The following is a 25,484-nucleotide window of genomic DNA, read 5'->3' as shown; positions in this document are numbered from 1 at the left end:
GTAGCTTTGACCTTTAGCAAAAGACGACATGCGATGTCGAAACACGTGTAACTATGCTCATTTATATATTAAATTGTTGTAAGTAAATATAGAATTAATGTTATTAATAACAATGTTATATAATAAACTTTTAACGTTAAATTAACAATAGGTACAGTACGAAAGATATAACGAGGTTTATGCGCACGTCAATATAAAATGCAGTTTAATTAATTCAAAAGACTTTGGATTAATTAAATATGCCTTACAGATAAAATCATTACCTATTCATCATTACATTGTGTATTTATAGAATGTACTAGGTAACTTAAACTGTGCAATTGAATATGCAAGTAAGCCCGCTATATTTCGTATTTATTCGAATCTAAATAAAAAATCAGCTTTTGTACATTTGTGTCCGCAAAACTCTGGAGTGAAGTCGATCTTGACTTTATTTTTTAGACAACATTGCATTTTTAAATTGTATTTTATATACTTTACCGGACCCATGTTTTGATTGAAATGTTTTTTTGGAGTTTACTCCTTAAGAAACGATTTGAGTTATAAGGCCCGGTACGGAAATTTTATGAGGAGTAAAATCAAGTGTAACACGAAAAGTTGAGGCGTAACGGAAACCAAAATATGAATCAAGAGTGCTTTTATTAATTTAAAATACAGTAAGTTCAAATCCCATATGAAAGTAATTATTACAATAAAAATAATTAGCAATATATAAAACATTAAAACGTCATTAACTAATTTGTTTACATTTTTGCATAAATTAAGTTATAGGTTTGATCATTTATAAACACTGTGAAAAATATGAACATTGGCGCCATAATATGATTAACAATCTTTTATGAACGTTTTTAAAGAAGAGTAACATATAAAATCAGTAAGCAATTGAATAAGATATAATATTAGCAAAATAAGTTTTTAACATAAAGAGGCTTTTGTAAGTTACTGATATATTAATTTAACTTATAAAAATGGATGCATTATTGATCAGAACCATCTATCAACGATAAACGGGCAAAATCAAAACAGTATTATTTAATATTTATTACAGAATTATTGCTAATTATGTTCAAAATAAGTTATATAAAATTAGCAATACGTTTTAAATGAATTCTAGAATTATAAAACATTCAGAAACAATCCAAATAACATATAATAACATGTTTATTGAGTCTCATATAAATTTCATCCGTAAATTGCAACAAGGATATTTTATAGATGGCAAAGAAATTATAATTATTAAGTTTTAAGTTATAAAACGTTTAACATTGTTTTAAATATAAATAATTATATTATATTAAAATTCACTTTAATATAAACAATTATATTAAGTTACCATTATAATATTCCAAATATAACCAAAATACATAGATTGATAAACTTGAAAACTTACAATTTATAAAACTTGCCACTAGATGGCGCTATTTTATATTATTTTGTAACATACTTTATGTAATACGCATTATTGAAGTAATATAAATAATCCGAATAATTACAGATATATGTTTGTTTCTCTTATCATTTTAGCAGATGCGTTCATTTACCTACCCTTTTTTCTATTCGATATATATCATAATTATCATTCGTAAGGAGTAAACTCCAATCGTGCGTCGTAGCTGACACACACACACTTTTTTTTTTTATTTCTTCCCATAATAATGTATATCAGCCAATGAGCCACAGCGAAGCGTAGTCGAGCTAAGTTATTATTTCGTAAAAACAAAGTACCAATTGAATAGGAATTCGTAAAAAGTAGTGACAGTGGGAATGCAGTGAAAGCGCTAACAAACACGCTGGGAAAAACTAATAACTGTTGTTATTGTGCCGTCTTCATTTCACGGAATAAAGACTTAAAATATTGTTTACCTTATTATTATTAATTCAGTAAATCAGACCGACTTTTGGTCACTCCTTCAGTGGTATAATCAATTGAGGATATATAAAAATAAATATAACTTAGAAGTAGGTATACAATACAAGGTGGTTTGAAAATATTCACAAAAATATAGAAGAGGTCAATGTGGTATAGGTAAAGATTAGTCTTTAAGTAACTCTTTACTATTAAACGCGTAATTCTTTGCCTACAGGGATGCACTATGCACAATTAATTTATCTATTTATTGTTAATTAGATCGATACACGAATCACTTACAATATTTCAATAATTTTGGCTCTTAGAAAGCATAACTGATTCTACTTTGACGACATATTGAATGCAGAAGCCTCGCTACCAGGCTATGTTCTCTAATCTCTACGCTATGGTTCTATGTTTTAAATTTGATAACCTATTCAACCTACCTATCAGCAGTATTCTATCAGATGCCGCTGTGTTCCAGTTTGAAGAATATGGTATAGAATAGGTTTGCCAACGCAACAGATCTATGACTTTAATCCTCTAATCTAGTCTAGAAAAGTCCGTGAGCAGTGACATAAACTCATCTATACTAATATTATAAAGAGGTGAAGTTTGTAACTTTGATTGTTTGTTTGTCAGGGGTAATCTTCGAAAATACTGAACCGATCATGAAAATTCTTTTACAATTAGAAAGAATTACAATTAGATTACACTATTCAGAAGTGCTATAGGCTATATTATTATGATTGAACAAAAAGCGGGTGAAGCCGCGGGTACTGCTAGTTTGTCATAAATTTCAAGAACATAACCTGCACGATTTGAATAAGACTTACCTTAGTAGTGGTGGCGTCCGCGGCGGGTTTCAGCTTGGCGCGGCCGGCGCCGCCCGCCTGCCGGATGGCCGCCATCAGGTTGGCGTGAGCGTCGCCCGTCGCCGGCGCGGACTGAGCGGGAGGCTTCTTCTCCTCCCTACGACAAACGAACACAAACTAAATTAAAAAAATGTGAACATATATTACATGGATCATAAAGAAAAAGGCCTGCCTAGGAATATACCACGATGTTATATGCCAAGTCTTAGAGTAAAATACAAAAACAGTTATAATGAACTTAGGTAATATGGTTAACGTATTTTTGGATCCCTTCAAACATCGACATTGTGGTTGTTTAAAGCAAACATTGCTGTGCATCTATGAATTGCAATAAGCCCAATGTTGTGTAATAAAACCTCTACATATAATTGTAATGTTATTCATTTGTATATATAACATATACAAAGATAAATTGTTAAAAAACTAGAACGTTAACGTAAATACTTGATGAATTATCGCAATATTTTTGCTACACACGACCTGCCGGGTCATGGGCTAACGACTGACTCGAGGCCCCCGTTATTGAAAACACAAGATAAAATATTATAACAATAACAAGTTATATAAAACACATATCATCGATGTTAATTTAATCAACCAAAGCAAGAAAACGCTTAAAAACTTCGTTGTTTATACCATGGTAGTTTTTTTTGATGGCTCTTTGTGTTTAACCTTATATAGGATTGAACTTGTTTGACAAATTTTCAACCCTAGAGCGCAAAGAGTGTTGTTTTACACAAAGAGAAAACGAAAGATCGATAATTGTGTTGAAGCCGGGCCACAGACACGAATAATTAAACATGGTGACGCGACATACGAGATAATCAACTAATGGCCGGCGGCGATTGCACGGCGTCGGGGTTAGCGGTTGCTAAATTTAATAATTAAACTGTTATATTACAGTATAAATTTTTATCTATTTTTTAAGCATGGAATGGCATGCAGTTTGTCTGATAATATGTGGCTATTGCGACTGTTTGACATCTGTAGTCTACTCCCAGGTTGGTTTGACATCTGACGTCAGCCACATCGTCGCTAGCCATAGGGGACTAAATAAAAATGTCTCTTAGTCGTGTGTCTGCCCTGCTCTTGAAAGACAAAGATAGCAGATTTTATCGCATATCTTCATTTCTATGCCAGTATTATAAGAAATACATAAAATGAATATATTAATGTACTTATGTATATGTGTACTCCATAGATTAGTAAAGATTACTCACTTCTAACAAGAAAATGTACCCAGTTTTGAGAATGGAAATAGTTGCGTAAAAAAGTTTTGCCACGTCTCCGTGCTAAAATGTCCCTAAAATATTTGAAATAATTATTTATTATGTTAATTACGCAGTATTAGTTATTTATTCGTATTTTTTCTCTGAAAACGTTTTTATAGGTCAAGAATTCAAAAAATAACTTTGTGAAGAATAAGCCGTTTGTGGCTTCATACAATTTCAAGGCGGCGAAGTACCTTTACTAATCTATGGTGTACTCATAGAACTTTTAGTAAGATACTTAAACGCTATTTTGGCGCCTTCCTATTAATACCGTATCGAACTTTGCACTCTATGGGCTGCCAATTAGTTCGTACTATAGGTATTACGAATTACGATATGAGCTTACGAATCGTGTTCTACTTTTGTATGCAAGGTGACTTCGGGACTTTCAATGAAATTCGCTTCCAAATTTAATATGTAGGTACATACGAGTAGTAGTAACCTACATGAGAAGTAAAGAACTTCAATTTATATAGTAAGGTTTCTGTGTGCTGCTTTGTTTTTTTTTTTGCATTTCTCAATTTAACCTGTACTGATAAAAAGACAGATATAAATATAATAATTTTTATTTAAACACTTTTTAATCATAAACCATAATCATAATTCATAAATGATAATTAAGTAAAACATATCACGTAATATGAGAGCATATGAAGGCTTTTCGATAGTCTTATATTAATATCCAAGCATTATCGCATCTAAATTTAAAACTTGTAATACCTCAAAAGAAACGTAAAAAACATAAGGACATTTTACAACTATGAAAAGGCATAAAATAACGGACCGACAATGTAATCTCCAAGCAAACGCAAGTTATGTTGCTTATTTAGCTCACGCTGAACAGAGTAGGTAGTTACTTAGAGAAACAAGCAAGACTTGCACTACTTAGTACTGATTGGCAATTAGTTAACTTTGTAACAGTTTCCTGTACTCGTCGGTACTGTATTAGCTCAGTAGGAAATTCGATCGCATGGCTTGTAAACAGCTTGCTTTAACTGCCCGGAAATTAAATCCTTGTTGGAACTTCTCGGCGAATCGAATACATATTGAGAAATTATTACACCATTAATAATTACAAGAAATAACCTAATGTTATACGTTAGATATGACGACAAGCGTTGTCTTGTGGCGCCGCAATTCATATGCAGCTGTGCAGACAAGTGAGAAATGATATATGTACATCTGCAGAATCCAAGATTGCTTTCAGCGACTTGGCCAACTGCCAGTTCACCTGTATTTAGCGCGGAGTTAAAGAGAATACTGAAACTAATTACACTTCCTCAGTTTTGAAAGCACGATGACAGCTCAGACAGTCAACCGAAGACATAGCAGAACTAACCTAATTAAAACCGATGCATGTGCATCGTGCATGCATCGCTGAAGATCTCTTTTCTTTGTACACACAAGTAAAAAAAACTAAATTGATATGATATAAAGTAAAAAGTAGTTAAATCAGAACAATGTGACGAAACAAAAACAACTATCAAAAGTCAAACAAGGGTTGGTAAACCCTGGTATTGATTAGACGCCGACCAGCGGGAAGCTAATAGCCTTCGAGATTAGTTTGCCTCCCCATTGTTTACCCTAACACACCACACAACTAACGAGATCGTATCGACAGATTGGAATATTACAACAATAATCATTACATCAACCATGCGAGACGAAAACAAATTCGTTTCATTACAAACTACCAAAACTAAGTGATTATAGATAAGGCTATAGAGGGTAACATGTGTGATTACCGAAAATGCATTTAAAGCGAAACCATTAATTTAAACATCTATTATGGGTCTGGCTTGTTCGATGATATTATTTCTCTGTACCAAGGCACTTGAACACAGGAAATCGACATACATTAAACAGGGTAGTATAACAATCCCTTCAGTAGGTACATAGGTCATGGTCACACACTCCAAAAGCGTGGGTTTGACGCAGTCTATATTATGAAGTAAATGCGTAGATGAGTACGCAAAATAACGAATAAACATGTGAGTCACCGAGCAACGAGGCCGAGCAAGAAAGTCAAACATCACCGACGACGATCGGTTTCACGGATGTCGCCGTTCATGTGGTCAGTGGCCACATCCTATCTAAATTGAATTGAATGAATTGTTGTCCAATTGTCGAGCTCACTCACCCACAAGCGAATTGTATTAAGCCCGTGATAAGTGATCAAATTAAATAGTTAAGAGCTTCTCGGGAAGGTGTTACGTCATCATCATTTATACGCCACTGAAACGAAAACAAGACTACTCGAAAGAATACAAATAACAAACTATTGAAAAGAATGTCTTTCCTTAAACATAACTTGTTCTTGTTATATTCCAACGTTCTGGCAACCGTGAAGAATGCAACGAGAGATATTTTTTCGCTAAACAAAAGAAAGAAAATGTACAAACTTCCTCTCTACGGACATGGAAACATTATAACAAAGAAAATATTTCAGGCTCTGGTAACAATTATTCGGGCTGATTTTCACGTCGTACTTCGTTAAAGACGGTAAAGCTGTTTTAATTAAACGATAGATAACTTGAGATAAGTTCAAGATACGAAGCTGTTATAAAAGGTAACGGATCGGAATGGTATAAATTAACACTAAGAGACATTGACAGTGAAGCCTAAAATAGAAAACTTTCGAGCGTACAACTCTCTACGGGCGCGATTCCGAGAACGGTCGCGGATCGTGACGGCATAGACGCCCCAAACAGAAATAGCTCTTCGTGGGAAAGCCAGCCACGAAAGGGGACTCGTTTCCTTCCATTTCGTTGCTCTATTAAACTTTATTGCACGCAACCGAAAGCCAATGCCCTCAGTTTGTTTATGGTTAAGCAATAAAAGCTATCGATGTATTGGATTTTCGATACTACTGCAGTTTGTGAGCAATGCCAACGGAGACTTAACAGGAAAATAAGATAATAAATTGATTTAGGATGTTCTTTTCATCATATTGTTTCTGCGAATCGCGATCGCCCACTCTTGAGTCCGGTGGAAATCGTAACGTGCCAATAAATAAAATCAAAAATGGTCGTAAAGAAGACCGTAAAGAAGAATGACCTTTACAATAGTTATAAAACTAATATGTACAAGTTTATTACCTTAAACTGTTGTTAGTTTTTATAAAACCTACAAAACTTTAAGGTATTCGTGACTGAGATTGTGCTTAATATATTTAACGGGATTTTGGCAATCAGATAACTACGGTTGTGTTGTGAGTTGTGACTTGTTGTATTACCGCGAAACAAGTAGGAATTCCCTCGCCTGCGCTTGCGCAACAAACAAGACACGTCACGACATTATAATAATTGTGAACGGGCACTTTTTGCATGCGTCAAATGATTGATGTTTTTATTTTTAAACCGGCTAGCTGATTGTATTGTCAACTCCTTCCTGCATTTTTCATTTATTATTGTATAAATCAATGAGTCATTTTCAAAGTGTTCCAATTAATTGAGATAAGTTTTTTTTAGCAAATATCGTTGATAAGAAAAAGTTTTAAAAAAATTTCACAATGAGCACAAATCCGTTTTAATGAATCATTCTTTGCATTTAAACTAAAGGTATGAATCGTGTAAAGGATACAAATGTATATTTTCACCTTCGCTTCGAGATAAACATCTAAATAAATCTTTCAAAGACGCAATACAACTCTTTCATAACGTTTCTCTGAATCAGTTTCGTACAGACTTCGACCAATTCATTTCATGACTTAAAACGTATAAAAAATATCACATTTTTTATGCACATTATTTTACTGTGTTAAGGAAAACGAAGTACAAAATGTCGGCTGCAAAATAAAAACTCACAAAAGGAGTCTCTTGCCTTTTACGCTTTGTTAAATTTTACGAAAAACGCATACAAAGGAGAAAGGTAAAATGAAGCTGAATTATTCGTAATACGAGGTGACATTATATTGGTGCGGCGTGGGCGGGCGGCGCTGCGGGGGCGGGCGCTTGGTGCAAACAAACGCAGCCGGACGCCAGTCGTGCCATTTCACCCGCATTTTGATATAAATAAGCTCGATGATTATTATCTATTGTCTATGTACGTTTTACGCGAATTGCATAAGCATTTATGGGCCACAGAGAATTAAACATTTTTACAAAGTGGATAGAGACGATTTTTATGGAAATTGGTATTAACAGGTTTTCGCGATCCTACGTAATCATAATCAGATCAGATTATTTTATTAAAAAAAAATAATATACAAACAAGATAAATGTCTTCTTAATGGAGCGCTGTACAGGCCCGTTCTGTTTGCCCCTTAGGAAAAAATAATTTAATACCCTTATAATTTGAGTTAATGTTGCGTAGTAGAGAACTGACAGTTAGACGTGCCATAATTCACATATAGGTACGTAGATGCGCAAATGTTATGACCCGTAATAGCGCCGTCTATATTTTCTACTTTTAGTATCGGAGACTGGCTTACGCATACAATGTAGACGCAATTTGCTGATTATTTTCGCGTGTTACGATGTGTTTGCGGTGATTAGGCACCTACTAATGGGCCTATTAAAGATAATTTAATTACAACCGACATACACGCATCGTAAAGTAAAGCAGTTAATGCGACACTTCTATTGTTAAATAGCGAAAAAGCACTGAGAATTTAATTAAAATATAATACGAGAGATTATACGTATTTATTACAGCTTGTTTTCATATCATGTTGTAGGTGAAGGGAAATAACTTCACCTTATTACAAGACGTTTAATTTTTAGGAAGGTAAAATATGCGAGTAATCCGTGGACTAAATGTCCGTACAAGTCAGACAAAAAGAATTATAACGTATACGATATGGGATCTCATCAATACTATGGTTGCCTTAATGTTACCTATTTGTAATAGGATTATACTAAGGGCTTGTTATAAACGACGAAGCCTTGTCAAGATACAAAACAGGTAGATATAAAGAGGTAGATATCAGAAGTAACTAAACCAATAAATCCAAGAGGTAACCTGGCAGAAGCGTCTCCCTATTAAGTTACTAGTGACTAAAAAGCACAAACAAATAAGATGAATACGGCAACACACGTTTTCAGGGGACGTTACGCTATGGACACAATAATGAATACTATTCAATACAGATAAAAAATGATCAATGAGTGAAGAGCCTGTAGGTCCGTTAGAAATCATCATAGTACATAGTATTGTATTACGCTATAAAAGCGAATCGTAGAGCGTGTTCCGATTACAGATAAAATCATTCACATGCATATCGATGTGTTTGAGGTACCTCCGCAAAGGCTGGCCGAGTCACGATTGCGCGTCTTACCATGTTACTCTACGGTGAATCACATACCAAACATTATATTGTACTTAAGATCAAAATAACTACCATTATATATGACCATATTTGCTTATTTTGGCGATAGATAACATAAAAACAATTAAAATATAAGCAGGTACTTATAATGTTTATTTACATTAAAATTATACATATTTTTTTGTTTGAAAGTCTCTGGAAGAATTTATTGAATATTTTAGGCTATAGACAAAAAAAAAATCCGAAACTCGAGATTTAGCTTGACCTCTCAAAAGCACTGTGTCATACGTAAAGGACGTATGTTACAGTGATCTATATTTTAAAAAGGTGCACGCAGTGCAAATTGTATGTCATGTTGGGAGACATGGTTTGTAAACGAGTAAAACCGTAAAACGAAGCCGGTATATAACATATCACTATGTTATACCTTCAACCATATTATGTTTTATTTTGAAATGTGAATGGGTATGACAACTGATGGTTTGTAGATGCATTTTGTAATTGGAATAATCCTTGCTCAAGATTTTTGTGTATAGTTAACTTTTACCCGAACAATTATACAGAAAAAAATTTTGAATATGATAAATTAGTAAATGATAAATTTTCTGAGCAAGATGCCATTAAGATTAATTAGGCCATTAAGAACGCTTGTCGTGTGTCTTAGTTTCACTAACATAAATATTGGAATATAATTACATTTTACTATCACACTAAGTGCTAACAATACAGACACGGGATAGCAATTAAATGACTAATAGTACTTTAGATTTATTGCTTATCGAGCTTGCTAATCTGTTATTTACGATTAGTTCTAAAGTTGAGCAAAAGGAACGAGATCTAAAAAATGAAAAAATGGAAACAAGTATTACCTACTGAAAAAAAAACTCAATTGATAGTCCTTTATTTACGCTCCTCCACTATTGCGATTGCAAAATCCTTAGAATATGAGTTATGACACGTTGAATAAACATATATAGTCTTCTTCTACAAAAATCATTCACATTAGAAAGTACACAAAGGACGTGTAAAAGCTCGCATGCCTTCACTGAGTGCTAGAGATTCTCGGAAAAAATCATAAATCCGAATTAGCAATAATAAATGTTACGCGCGCCTCTATTTCTAAACAAGATTTTATTGCTGTTACCGCGAAGTAGCGCCAGATTGACCCACAGCCAAGCGAAAACAATTTTTAATGGTAAATTAGGCAAAAATTCTCAAAGAAATTAATAAACTTGTTTGACAATTTTTGGTCTTAATTAGTATAATATTAAAATTAGCTTCCGGAGATGTCAATAAGTAGTCCATTGACTACTTATTGACATCTCTGTCTCATCTCTGTCTCATGTCTAGTCGTCATATCTCAACCCGCCGTAGCTTTTACTTACTTTTTCGAAATTAATATCAGATTTAGCCAATCAGGTATATTAAAATACTTGTTTGTACATAGAAGTTTGTTATCAACCTTACATGAGAGAACCATTATAGGAGACTAATACGGAGAATCACGAGCTACGTTCTACCTTGAATAGATATTTTCAACTCTACGTAAACTTTACTCAACTATACTCTACGTAAACGTAAACGTACTCTTTATGTAAAAATATTATCGGGGCTGTGAAAAAGTAAAGTGAGTGGAGCCTTATATTCTGAAGTAATGCAATCTGAATGTGTACATAACAATTTGACAGCGTCGTTTAAACATGAAACGCATATACGCTTGTTAAAACCGGCTTCTTGAAAATCGCAATGCGCCCGATTCCGATAGGTCGTTAGGTGCTGGACGGCGACCTTATTAGGGTGGGTTATTAGTTATTAGCATGCGCGCCATTGAATTTATGCTAATTCACACCAAGGTTGCTCGCACCAACAATAACATCTATATACCGCGATCTATATGACATGCAAAATTGCTACACAATAAAGGCTCTTTCGAATCCGATACAGATTTTGTTAATCTTGCCCAATAAAAAAATCACACAACCGTGTCAAGGAATTTTGGATAATTCAAAAGATTAAATCAATGAATGATATTGTAAGACCATAGGAAGCTTAGCAGTCCCATAAAGTAGAGAACTAAATGTAAATAAGAAGATGCGTAAGAGAAACTAAGTATGAACGGACGTTAAAATTGGTATGTAGACAATTTAAAAACAGATCCTTTGATAAAAATATACATAGGTACTTGTAATATACCTTTTAACAAGGTACGATACCTTATAAATAAGAGGATTCGATTTCATTTCAGACGAAGCTCATTTATTATGACCATATTCGTTGTGCTATTCACATTTTCCTGTTATTGTCATAATACGAGTACCTATATTAAATAAAACATCTCACGAATATTTCCCTGGAAACGTGAATCTGCGCCGCACTGAGCCCAAGCACCCAGAACGCGTCGACATCACGTTCGAATCATACGACATTTTAAAATATTTACGCACATTATTATCATACAATGAGATTTGGATCGTGGCTTTGAGATAAGAGCCAAAAACTTAGTTGCTTGTAGCGTGTTTGTAAGTATTATGTCACCATTACGCTTGTATATAGATATAGGTACATAGCGACGTAACTGGTTGTGTTTGAAAGTATACCTACGTGAAGTCAAACTGACCTACAACACTTTAAGTACTAACACTTTGGAAAGTAATTTTTTATGACGTCATAAATAAATTTTAAATGCAGACGTTCTTGGCATTTAGTATTATTATTATCAACTTTAATGTTAATGTTTTTACGTATTTATAGTTTATACTATCGAAATGCTATATTTTGTTCATAAAACGCATAACCACATCGTTTTTTTTTCTATCAAATTATTTACCAAATTAACTGTTATTATTAACCACCAAGTTTGTATAACAAGCATCCTGCAATTCAGAGGAAAGAAAATATCAAATAACCAAATTCCACATTCCCAGGAAGTTATCTTTAAACAAGTTTGTTTATTTTCGAACATATTTACGAATTATTGTCGGAAGCTTATCTATATCGATGTGATTCTTGTAATTCACAACGTCAGAAGTAGACGTAATAAATAATTGGTAATTATTATTTCCTCCATAAACAAAGTAAACGTATAAAGTATTCATAACATTTTTTACATTTTGCTCTCCACAATATTTACTACGCAGTACATACTCGCTTCTTTCTTTATTCATCATCATCATCATCATCATCAACTCACTATTGTCCTACTGCTGGGCACGGGTCTCCTCTCATAATGAGAAGGATTAGGTCATAGTCCAGCGCGCTGGCCAAGTGCGTATTGGTAGACTTCACATACCTTTGAGATTTTTTTCATAAATCTATCAGGTATGCAGGTTTCCTCACGATGTTTTTCTTCACCGTTTAAGCAAGTGATAATTAATTTCTAATACGCACATATTCATCTTTCTTTATTATTTGGTCTTTATTATGCTTTTTAACCTGAATTTTCTACGGGAATCTATCTAAGCTATTGCAAAGTGAGGTAGGTAGATCCTGGCTATGAATTATTATAATATCAAATCCACTAACATTATTAACTCCCAAATCCTTACGATATAAGGGAGTATTTTCTCGTCACAGAGTTTTAAATACGTCGAGATGATCGCGTGAGCCTTATCAGTGATCAATGGATCTGGGGCCTGGCCTTACACAATTGATAACGTGGCCTTGAACTAGTGTCTCCGTGACTACATCAGTCATCAATGTAACTAGTTGCTGGAATTTATTTTCCAATGGAATATAGCAGACATTAATCTGAATACTCCAATGGGTAAAATAAAATTAAATAAACTTTTGCTTTTTACCCAACTGCAGAAGGTAATGTTTTTAGTGTACACATTCTTTGGCATGCCCTCCGGTCTATACAGCTTGATAGGCTTAAAAATATGAGGTGTCGGATTTGTCTAAATTGTAGGAGAAACATAGCTACTTTTAAACAGTCGAGTTTTTGTTTTATAGAATAATAATTACAAGTTAATGAAATTAAATAAGAATTTATAATTAAAATCACGATATTCACCGAACCGATCTCTTCTGGCTTGAATACAACTCTGATATTATGTACAGTCCTCAGTACCTCGCAAATGTAATCCATGTCCCTCCTGAATTAAGGTAATGAGACATACCGGGTTCATTATAATTGTAACTAGGACACTTGATTAATTATTCCAGCCATGAAACCAACATATAATATTGCACCTTTAAATAAATGTGACGCAATATTACAATTTAAGGAAAATCAGTTACAGTCATGAAGTGATTCAAATCGAAGTTATCTGAAATGCGACTACTAATTAATTTACTTAACTGTTGAATACGTACTTTGCTTATTTAACAGGCAAATAAAGTTATTACAATAGAAACAATACTAAAGAGATCCTGTAATTGTACATTGGTTACGTGGTGTTTCAATCAAAGTAGTATAAAATTATTATGAATTATTTTAAGCCCATAAATGTATTATAAGAAAAATATTTTCTGAAATTCACAACTATTACATTATTTCAAAAGGTGCGGTGTATTACGTTATAAATTAGGCAGTACAAATAAACTTCATTCCACGTTCGGAGAACTTGTGAATGGGTGTTATTTCGCATAAGCAAATATTTAATATTTCTGCAGCGAGCAAGGACGCATAGAATAGCGACACGTCTCCAACAATTTGTATCATCATCAGCCCATTTTATTGGCCCATTGCTGGGTAAGGCTTAATCAGACTGAAAGTTTAGAATGTTTAGACCATAGTCCACAAACCAGTCAAATGCGAATTGGTAGAATTCACACAACTTTTTTAAACTGTCAGGCAAGTTCCCTCCCCGTTTTTGGTTATTTTTTAAGCATGGGAAAATTATTTCTACTATGCACAAAATTGCGAAACACTTGGGATTTGATGAACAATTTGAAATCTCTAGACTATTGCATCCTTTGGACTACCATATCTATTATCATACAATTTTAAGAAACGCAAAATACATACAGCCGAACACAGTACATCCCTCTTTTTAAGTCGGTAAAAATAAAAATTGTAACACGCAAGTCATAATGACTAGTGCGCAATATAATTAACTGCGCGAACGGAAGCCACGGCTTTACAGAGAGATGTAAACAAATGTATTAGATGTAGATTTTATCTTTGATAGTAATTACGGCCGAATTATTAATACGGTGTCAGTAATTATGTGGTAAATTATTACAGTTCTGTTCACCACTGATAGTTTGAGGGAAAGCAAGTGTTTGTCTAGTTTTCTCCAAAAATCCGCAATTTTATTCATAAATTAAATTTACAATTTTAATGTATACAAATAAATAAAATACGAAAATTTAACTTAAATATCTATAATAATTGTTATTTTCCAAAGAATACGTATCGTGGATAGCTGCGACAAGACAGAAGATCGCGTACCTACTCTATAGTAGCTACTATTACTACGCCAGTAATAGTGCTATGTTACTATACAGTAAACTGTTAAATGTTTTATAGACGTCAATATTGTTTACATGTAATAAACTATTGCAAACATTCTTATAATTCTTTCACTACCATTTAATTCCAAATAGGAAAGCCGACGAGAACTAAGATAAACTAGACTTGACCTTACATACAATTTAACAGCGTAGGTACATTTCATGGGACTAATTAAACTTTTCATTAATTTTGTTGTCGCACTGTTATCATCGCGCTATACCGAAAATCCAAATGAAGGTATCTGTAGCAGTTACGTAGAATAGATAATCCGGATTTGTTATCAGATAAATGGTGAATAAAGTGAAAACAATAGAAGAGTTATCAACGTATCTTCGGTTCACGGAATTCCATTATCTGCGGTCACTGCCACTTGTCTACTCACGAAGACATCGATACCAATATAACGAAATTGATGGGATTGTATTTTTATTTCACTACTCTTTATCAGTGCGAGTAATTTGAAGCAGTCTTAATGAATTCGATAAATTATTATTAATTGAGGAAAGTTATAGGATAAAATGTATTAAAATTGGTAATTTGGATCTGAGAAATCACGTTGACCTTTTGAGAAAAGTAATTTTGGTTCTTTCCAGTTTACAAATAGGTACTCATTACATTCTTGTTGGTATTACTTACTGTTTATGCCGTATCAGTGTCACAATGTTAGTTACCGTACTCCCGCGAAATGGCTTTACCGATTTTCCCCAAATTTTATATGCATATTCAGTAGGTCTGAGAATCGGCTACTATCTATTTTTCATACCCCTAAGTGATAAGGGTTGTAACACTCTTAACATTTTTTATTTATATATGGCAACACGTTTGCTGGGTCAACTCTTTAATTGATAATTCTTTATTTGCATAGAATAAGGTTAACAAAAGTCTTAAAGCTACAAATCTTTCCTCATTCTGCCTTGTCAGCGTGCAAATTTTTATTCAATTAATAAAAAAACTAACATTTTTAAACAGTGGGGTGTTTCTTTTTTAATAATTTGTTTAATTTTACATAAATGTATGTTCATGTTTTGAATATATATGTGGCATCCTGTGAAATACCCAACGACGGAAGACATTTTGTTTGAAGTTATGTTTTCCGTGTTACCTTACGCATACTAACTGTACAATTTCATTTTATCTACAGATTATCTTACATAAACACAGATTGAGGAATTATTTGTAAATAATTTTAAGATTACGACACCTCTAATTACAGTATACGACTTTAATCTAAAAAACACTATGTTAAACATTTAAGTTATTAATAGTGTAATATTATTTGCGAGCAAATGCGTCATATGTACCAAAAATAATGAATATTTTGTATTTGTATAGTGGTAGTTGGAGAGGAACGTTGTTTTCGAACCGTTTCCACTTAGAGCGGCACGAGGAAGAGGTTTGTTTGATAAACAACCCCTATTCTCGACTGTACAAACACGAGCGATGCACTGAAAACGACTCGTGAACGATGCTTTGAACCGTAACGGGAGACGGATTAAATTGTGAATATAAATATAGTAGATATTAACCGTTATAGTCCCACTGCTGAGGAAAGCTCTCCCACCAGTGTGGGACGCCTAGAGGATTTTACTAGGATGCATTCCATTAGAAGCACAAATAATAATCAATTTATCATTTTTTTTCTAACAAAAATCGATCTGGCAATTTCTAGTAGGTGGAAATTGTGAAATTGTAGTCCCGGCAGATTTGTGGCTAACCTTCGGTAAGATTCTAATCCTATCTATCCATTACAGATATTAGCGTAGCTGCTTACCGACAAGTGGACTGCGTGCTCGTTTGCTCCTTTTTTTTTCCTCTTTATTTATTTCGGGGTTTGGGTACTAGTTGTACATGTCAACCCCGTTGTACCTTATATCAATCTATTTTACATTTTAATTAAATTATCCTTATATAATTAATTTCTATGTTTGAGAGATGCATTGATGAACGCATAAACACATCTCGTAGTTTCAGAAAACGGCTCCGACAAAATAGTTTTTAAATGCACCGACATTCATTTGATTTATTTTTAGTTTTTCCATCAATGCATCCTCTCTTTACGATTCCGGACACACTCCAGCAAAAGATGTTGAACATCTTCTGGTCTATCACATAAAAGACGGTTTGGTGAAGCAACTTTTTTCATGAGATATCCGAAAACATTTCACTATATCACAGGAATAACTCTTACAAAACAGGTGTACAATTGAAACGTGCAACGTATTAAAACCTCAAGCGACTTATGCCTATTTAAAATTCTATCAAAGAGCCAAGTTAGGGTCAAGTGACCCATAACTCTGAGCGCACATGAAAGCGGCGTACAATGTTACATTCACAATTCACATTTTTTCCACGAAACTCTATTAGTCCTTCCTCTTTAGAGTGACCACTTACCATTCATGTAATGTAACTATTGAAGTCAACAAAAAATTTAAGAAAATAACCGAATTTGTGAGCGTGGGATACGTATACGTTCCGGTCTCAATTAAGTGGTACATGAATGTTAATATGAATGGTACCTTAAAAAAGAAAAAAAAAACACATTTAATATCTCATATCGTATTGATACGGTTTGCAATCTATTCGTTGTAGCATATATTTCGAAAAAAAAAGGACAGATTAACTTCGTCTTTTTAGAGCTTTAAAAGGTTCGTTTATATGTACAGACATTCAGCGTGTCAGACATGTGCCGTAGCAGACAAAACAATATTTTTCTACATTACGTACCTATCGGTACGTAAGCGCGGCCAAGTTACAATAGATATAAATAAATAAATTAATACAAATCGTATACAAAAATATTACTTTGTATGGCACGATATACACCTGACACTTTTAATATCTGTACATAAACAAGCCACAAACCGTGGCATTACTTACGTTTTGTCTACTTAGTGTATCGTATGATTTAAATCTATATAACGCTTTATATACTAGAAGAATCGTGGATACCATAGACACACAAAAACGAGTAAACACACACAACCCCAAAACAGAAATATAGGTTCACCACATAATCGCCTCCATGGCCAGGCATTAAATCCGGAGCCGTCATCTTCAGTGTATCAGAATCGTATGGTAACCGCTGCGCCATGTACGTCGGCAATCTATGATAATTTTTTTCGACTTAATCTGCATGCATATGCAACTGAATGGAAAAACATCGCCTTTGGTTCGACAATTTATTTTTGTGACCTAATTCTATTCCACATAAAAACTAATGGCCCGGATTGAAGAATGCAAAAAAAAAACAGGTAAAGAAATACGATCGGCTCAAACCCTACAGATAATCCTAAACGAAAGTGGACATATGGTGCTATCAACAAATTCTTTTCTAGTGAGCCTGGTTGAAAAAAATAGCGGCTCCAAGAGGTCAGAAAAACTATAACATTAAGTAATCGTAAATACGACTATTATTTTTATAATATAGGAGTAGCAGATGAGCATGCAGTCCACCTGATGGTAAGTGGCTACTGCCACTCATGGACATCTGTAATCAACCCCAGATAGGATTATATATTCCTTCCTGAGGTCGGCCACAGATGCGTCGCTACCCTTGAGGACTAAGCTGGAACGCCTCGGAAAAGTCTGTCTCCCTTACCACACCCTTCAAAACGGAACACTGCAACGCCTAACACTGCTGTTATTAGGCAGAAATAAGTGTGGCGGTGGTGCCGCCGGATTCCACCACAAAGGATTCTACCACCTAAATATATATTATGCTAGAGAAATTTACAAACAGTGCACTTACCTTTTATCATTAGTTGGTGTTTCCATCGGCGGTGGCGGCGGCGGTGGTGGCGGTGGTGGTGGTGGTGGCGGCGGAGCGGGCGCCGGCACGTGCGGGGCGGCCGCGGGCGGCGCGTCGGGCGCGTCGGCCGGCGGCGGCGCCTCCGCCTTCACGTCGGGCAGCTCCTTCAGGTCCGGCAACTCGGGCAACACGGCCGGCGCCACCGGCGTCGTCGCCGCCGACGGCGCGATCGACCCGTCCCCGATCACCGAGTACTGCACGTCGCCCGCCACGCCCGGCAAGTGCGGCAAGTCCAGCGGCATGTCCAGTTCCGGCACCTGTTGTTTGTTCATCGATCAGTTACGAAACTACAAAATTAATATTATTTCAAAATAGAAATAGGGAAGTTATATTTTATGTTGATAACATGCGACATTACCCTTAGTTGTACACTCAGTTCAAACGCTATGAAAGCGTAAGACAAAAACAATGACAATTTCGAATGCCCCCCTTCCAAATATTACTTTTAAAGTAAAATAAAAAAGAAAACTTACCATGCCCATACCCGGTGCGTACATGTATTCATCGATTTCTCTCTTCAAAACATTCCTCTTCAATATCGATGGCGGCGCCCCTTCCAGTGAACTCTGGGTCTCCACATTATGGCGCGTTGTAGGCACGTATGCGGTCACTTTCGTCTTAGTATCGAGATAGGGGCTTTCGTCGGTGTTAAATATCAACAGATCGCCCACCGATGATACTTTATCCACAACTGCGTCTAGGGTAAAATCTTTTGCGGATCTAGCAGTTTCAGGTTCAGCCACTTTGACGTGAAAAAAATGTAGTTTCTCCTGAGCAAAAAAATATAAACGATGTAAGTTTCGACTCAAAATAATAAAAAAAAATCAAGAAAATATTTTTATAGTACACAAAATACCTGTATTCCTTTTTCGTTAGACGGCCTCTGAGGTTTGCCACTCAGAGTTATTTTATGAGGTTTATATTTATGTCCATCTAAATCGAACATAGATTGATAATGGTTATGCACGATAGACGTCGGGTACTTTGAACTAGAAAATACTTTTATCGCCTTTTGCATGCCGGCAAGTTTTTCGACCTTCAATCTAGAAACTTCAATCCTCTCTTTAAGTTTATTTGTTTTATCTGTATTCTGCTTAATTCTGTCCATCACTCGAAAGAAAACATCGTCGACTATTCCATTGAGATTATCTAGCGTGTTCGCGATCTGTAGCACGGTCTCTTCCATACTCAGATCACTGGGTATCAAGTTGACTTTGTAGATACCTTCCATTGTTACCAACAATATTAATTGCGTCGACTTTTCTGAAACAAAACTTTTTCCTTGTAATATGCTTATAATGATTTTGTAGCAAACAATTCATAGGAGGCGAAGATAAGCATGTTACTTTTAGTGTATTTCATGCAATACCTATACATACTAGGCCGACTGGTAGTTCACTAGAAAAGGGACTGCAATTGATAATTTATATTGATAATAATTAATATTGATTATATCTCGTACGAATCTAAAGAACGGGAGACCTTCTTAATGTTAGTTGAGGACTATTAAGGAAATTGAATATCTATTTTTTCATATACGTCAAACCATAACAGCTGTTCAGTTTATTATAATACAGAAATAGGGCTGATGATAGAACCGTCCTAATAGAAACACACAAAGAGTTCTATTATTTTCCATGCCGCTCTTAACGTATACTTGTTTTAGGTAGAATAAAATTTGTAGCAAAAGATACATAACTGCAAAGTCGATTCCATGTGGCAAAGCTATCTATGGTTATGGCCTAATGCTTGCTTACAGAGAATATGTATTGCAGTTTATTTATTGGTTAATATGAAAATGACAGTTGTGATACTTGAAAAAAAATACAATATGTGATAATCATGCAAACAATGTTGTCCTTAAGATGACTCTTAAGGAGTTAGGCTGTGGTCCATCACCGCGGCGCGGCGCCGCCACCGTGCTAAGGTACGGCGCCGCCGCCATATCACGGCACGGCGCCGCGCCGCAGCACGGTGCCGTGCACGGCATGCCGCGGACGGTGCAGCGTGGTGCCCAATTCTCAGTCGATATTTCGCTATTATCGTACGCGCAGATGTGTGTAAAACAAAATCTCATTTCCACATATTTTAGCGCACGATATTTCTTTTTGAAATGACCTCCGTCTTGGTTTCAGAAAAGCAGGTTTGAGCACACAAACTATAAATATCGACTGAGAATTGGCCCTCGCGGCGCACCGTATGCGGCACAGTGCAAAGGCACGGCAACACGCCGTGGTGATGGGAACAGGCCCTTAAGTATAAAACAGTTTATCATTCTTACCTACTAAGCTTCTTTTAAATCACCTAAAATAAATTAATAAGGCACAAGTTTTATCACTAGACGACACATCCACGTATTTGAGATTGTTTATGTCCAATGTCCTATAATAGCACTTTGTTAAGTTACTAAGTTCGTTAACTATTTACAAATCCGTCACTAAAAGTTTTTATTTATTTATTTATCAGTCCAGTCACTATTTTACACAGTACTCAATTCTTCGAGGAAGTTCGCGTGGTCGAGTCGGCGAGTAGAGAGTGTAAATTATCATTAACGGGGTCAGTGCTCCAGGAGAACCGACAATAAGCGTCGGGAGACATCGTGGGGTCCAGTATAGCCGACTCATCAGCGAGCTGGCTTCCGGACAACATGTTGTTGAGATGTTTGTTGATAACCACATCTCCGGGACTCACGTAGCCGCTAGAGATTGGCGGTTTTAATGGCACTGTATTGCGGACTTGAGGCTTGAGACTAGGCAACGCGTCTAACGACTGCAGTTGAATATAGCTAGAGTCTGCGCCATGTTTTGTAGGCGGTGGCAAGGTTGGCATCGTTGGCAAGCTTTCCGGCCCCAACACCTTTGTCGATGACGTTCCTATTTTAGGGAAATTCATCATTGACCTGGCTTGAGCTTCCGCGGGCAGGACATATTCCGACGAAGACTTCGGTGGATTTGCCATCGGTGGCTGTGTTACACCAGTGGTAAATATGGGCGGTGATAACGCCGCCATCACATAACTAGATCCTGCTGGCTGCGAGGATGTAGTTGATGGAGAACTTTTGACGGGGCTCGGCGCTGACTGCACGTAACCCGTAGCGGGTTTGACTACTTGTTGAACATATCCGCTGGCAGGATTTTTTGTAAAAGCGTTAGGATTGACCACTGGTTGAACATATCCACTAGCAGGATTTTTTGTAAAAGCTTTAGGAAAATGTAGACTGTTCTCAGGAGAATTGTCACTGTCGGCATTAGATGTATCCTTTTCTTGAGCACCATTACTATCATCAGTCCTCACCGGTTCAACTTCCAAGTGTAAGGAAGAATTAGAACCATCATCCGAAGTAGACGCTTGTCTATCAACAGCTCCCCTCGATGAATCTGAAAGTGCTGTACTATCAGTGTGATCACTAGCAGCACAGTTATTATCTTTCTGTTTGTTCTCTGGTGGAGTAACAGTTGTTTTACTGTTTGGCAATAATAGCATCTCGTCTGACGATGGTTTCTCATCTTTATTAGTTGGATTCCAACCTGCAAAGGTATATTTCGATAGGTCTTTTTCAGGAACACCTAAACCGTTAGGCAAAACAGGTTTAATATCCTCCATTTTCCTATATCTCTTATACAATTTAATTGAACCATAAATCAATCCAATTATAAAAAATATCCCCAAAAATATAAAAGTCATTGTGAGGCCCCCTCTATTTCTACAGCTCATTGTGCTTGGTTGACTCCATTCACCATAATACACATCCTTAGTATCATTTTTCGATCTAATTGGGAGAGTTACATTTCCAATGCCAATAACACCATAATTAAGATCTGTATCAAAGTTTATGGCCCTCACTTGGTATGTTTCTATGGATACTGACCCTTCACAATGAGAAAAGGTATAGGATAACTCAGAAGTATTAAACACTTCACTTGGTTTATCATCTCTGATTCTTCGTACTTGATATGCATCTACTGTTCCACCTGGTATTATTGCTGTTTCCCATTTGAGCCCATCTGATGTTATTGTTGGTGCCGTAAGTATTCCTGGTCGACCAATTCTTGTTCTTACAAGTATGCCAACTTTAGGGTCTGGTTTTGAACACATGCCAATGGCTGTATTACAAGCTTGCACAGTGAAGGAATAATTTCTAAATGCTTGCAAACCTGTAAGTGTGATTTGTCTTCTCCTGTCTTGTCCTGTCTTGTCTGTTCCTGATACCCAATCTACATAGTGCTCAATATCATAGTTATAAATGACATATTTTCCAATTAAGCCATTTCTCTGCAGTGGAGGATCCCAAGATAAAACTAATGAATCATTTCTTATATCAGACACCCCAACGTTAATAGGACTTGTTGGTGTATCTTCGGATGTAGTAATCCTTGCAGTGGCATTTTCAATATTCTTTTGACCATAAATAGTATTAAGAGACAGAGTAAATTGGTAAGTTCTGAATGAATGCAGACCTTCAATGAGCACTGTCATTTGTTTGGGGTCTGATATATATTTATATTTATTTTCAATTGATTCATCACAGACACTACTTGTTTGTACTATGGGACAATAACTTATGTTGTAACCAGTAATTATACCTTTTTGAAGGGCACAGTTCATTGACCAGCTGAGGTTGACGGACGACTTGCCTGGAGCATCATACTTTAACTCTGCTGGGAACCTATACATTGCAAATCCATCTTTTGAGATATCACACTTAGCCCAAACCATGCCACTAGTACTTGTCCCATTATTGGCAGATATTGCAAACTGATACCTGTATTCTTTAGGTAAATCAATAATATGATTATTCTTCTTAGCATCAATTACAGCAAAATCCATTCGACCTGAACATATACGTGTAGCATTGTAGTGGCACCAGAAAAGTGTGTAATTATCTATATTTTTAATCCCAACCCAAGATAATTCATAAGTACCATTTTCATAGGCCAGTTTAGTAAATGATGTAAGGCTTAAGGTATTTCTTTCTTTTTCTGATGGGATATACATCTCACTATTATTAACTGAAGATCCATTTGAATTAAACGACCAAACACGAACATGTAAAGCTTCCAAGGATACATCATTGAGAACAACATAGCTTAAACTTTTATTCTTATCAGGAAATATAACTGGAAATGTTTTGTTTCCTTGGCTGTAAAGTACTTTATATGTAAAATTTGCCCCTGCTTCTTCATATTCTTGTAATTGTTTCCAATATACATATATGATCCGTTTTCCTTCCCATACAGATATTTCAAAAGCTCCCGCAATCATCTCGGGAGGTCTATTTGGTCGTTCACTAGCAGTATAGAACATTACAAAACTGAAATCCGACCAAAATTCACGTTCTACTGCTTTCTTTGTCTTAATAGATATTCTCACCTCATATTGCATATATGCATACGGCAAATTGCTTAACTGAAATTTGTATGTTTTGTTTTTAGGTGGCAATGATGAAGAGTCTACTCTGTGGAAATATGTAGTATTATCAATTTTTGCTATTTGATATTCAATTATATGATCAAGTCCACATGTAACAAGATCAAACATGTTGTTAGGAACATTCCACTTTAGAACTATACTGTGTGGACCAATTTTAACAACCTTCAAATTTGCTGGTGGCTCAGGTTTCACAATAGAGAAGTGGTCTACAGTAAAGTTCTGTCTGTTACAGCCGAAAACATTACAAGCTGTCATTTTAAAATATTGAGTCTCCTCTTGCTGTCTGTACCTCGGTAGACTGGATTGATCCCATGTACAATATCTAATATCTGTGCCCTCCTTTGCCTTACATAATGGGTGCACACTGTTGCCATTTATGGCAAATGTAAGTGTATAGTTCACAATGCTGTTCGTTTTTGGATAGGGCCAAGAGCATATCAGCGTCTCGAGATTCTTCGATATGCACTTAAAGTCTGTCACATCATCTGGCGGAGCTTCTACGAGGACACGTTTCACACATTTTTTAGCTGTTTTCTTATTTCGACAATAGTAAACTTTGAGTTGTTTTTCGGGATTTTGCTTATAAAACCTTATCGTAGTCTCGTTGATCATCTCCGACTCGAGAGTCTTACCGTTGACAGTGAACTCGAGATCTACGGAGGTGTAATTATCCTCCGCTATGCAATATATCTCCAGCGGATCGCCGTACCGAATGGCGATATCGGTCTCCGGGTACATCGCCACCGTAGTGTTTAGGCCGAGGCATTTTGAAAATATGCATGGCAATCCAATAAAACACTTTATTAGAATACACCAAACCCAAGATCGTAACGGCCCCTTCCTCGAATCACTGCACTTCGTTCGCCTGTAACGCGTATCTAAGCAATTGTTTGCCATCACTGACGAAATTGTCCTAAATGTTTCCCGTTAACCACACCATTACGATTTAGAACACTGTTTGTTGTTTCCAACGACTAGCGATGAGCAATAACACATTCCTTATTTTTTATCGAGAACTCAATGGCGCACTGTATTACCGACACGATCAGACAAGGCTGACTGACTGACTAACTTCGCCACTAAACGACACATTTATTTGTCTATCATTACTATTTATTCTGAGCGAAGGAAATGGGATCTTTCTTAGCATACCGAGAGAGCAGGACTAGAGTCTTTAGAGAATACATGAAATGCAATACGCTATATTTGTGACTACTTACATAAAACAGAAAGAAAAACTTTGAAGTATTTCTAAGAAACGCCAACTTCACTTCAGTTTTTACGTTAGGGATGTACCAGTAAAAACTCGGTCTACATCCGAATTATTCCGAATCGATTTGACGAGCATACATTGACTTTATGGCATCAATTAAAATACGAACTAAAAAATGTGATTAAAAACATTTTATTAGAAATTTGCTTAGAAAAGCAATTGATAACTCAACAAACAATTTAATTTGGGACAATATTTTCACTTTAATGAGTCGAAGGATCAAAGTCACTAAAAACAAAATGAAATTTAAA

General features: G+C 35.6%; 2 protein-coding genes across 5 annotated transcripts in view; both read right to left on the bottom strand.

The window, feature by feature from the left end:
• The window catches only part of LOC140744503 (WASH complex subunit 1), a 46,769-nt gene extending 21,503 nt beyond the window's left edge, over positions 1-25,266 (bottom strand). The window contains exons 1-5 of one of the 4 annotated variants that reach the window (XM_073076119.1): positions 25,181-25,266; positions 19,387-19,793; positions 19,004-19,300; positions 18,471-18,787; positions 2,686-2,821 (exon numbers count right to left, since the gene is read on the bottom strand). In XM_073076119.1, the coding sequence (XP_072932220.1) occupies positions 2,686-2,821; positions 18,471-18,787; positions 19,004-19,300; positions 19,387-19,761 (1,125 nt within the window). In that variant the 5' untranslated portion in view covers positions 19,762-19,793; positions 25,181-25,266. Of the gene's footprint in view, positions 1-2,685; positions 2,822-18,470; positions 18,788-19,003; positions 19,301-19,386; positions 19,794-20,811; positions 20,999-25,180 lie in introns of those variants that run through there. The other 3 variants (XM_073076121.1, XM_073076120.1, XM_073076118.1) reach the window with 3 other exon arrangements.
• On the bottom strand, positions 21,016-25,174 carry LOC140744502 (cytokine receptor-like). The gene has a single exon (XM_073076117.1). It carries the CDS (start codon positions 24,855-24,857, stop codon positions 21,021-21,023), a length of 3,837 nt encoding a protein of 1,278 aa, XP_072932218.1. The 5' UTR covers positions 24,858-25,174; the 3' UTR covers positions 21,016-21,020.
• Positions 25,267-25,484: the final 218 nt, after the last annotated feature.

Source organism: Epargyreus clarus, unplaced genomic scaffold (assembly GCF_041222505.1).
Source record: "Epargyreus clarus isolate Ecla_fem2 unplaced genomic scaffold, WU_Ecla_fem_2.2 ptg000008l, whole genome shotgun sequence".
NCBI classification, from domain to species: domain Eukaryota; kingdom Metazoa; phylum Arthropoda; class Insecta; order Lepidoptera; family Hesperiidae; genus Epargyreus; species Epargyreus clarus.
Note: the sequence above shows the minus strand (reverse complement) of the source record. Positions and strands in the feature narration are given on the sequence as shown.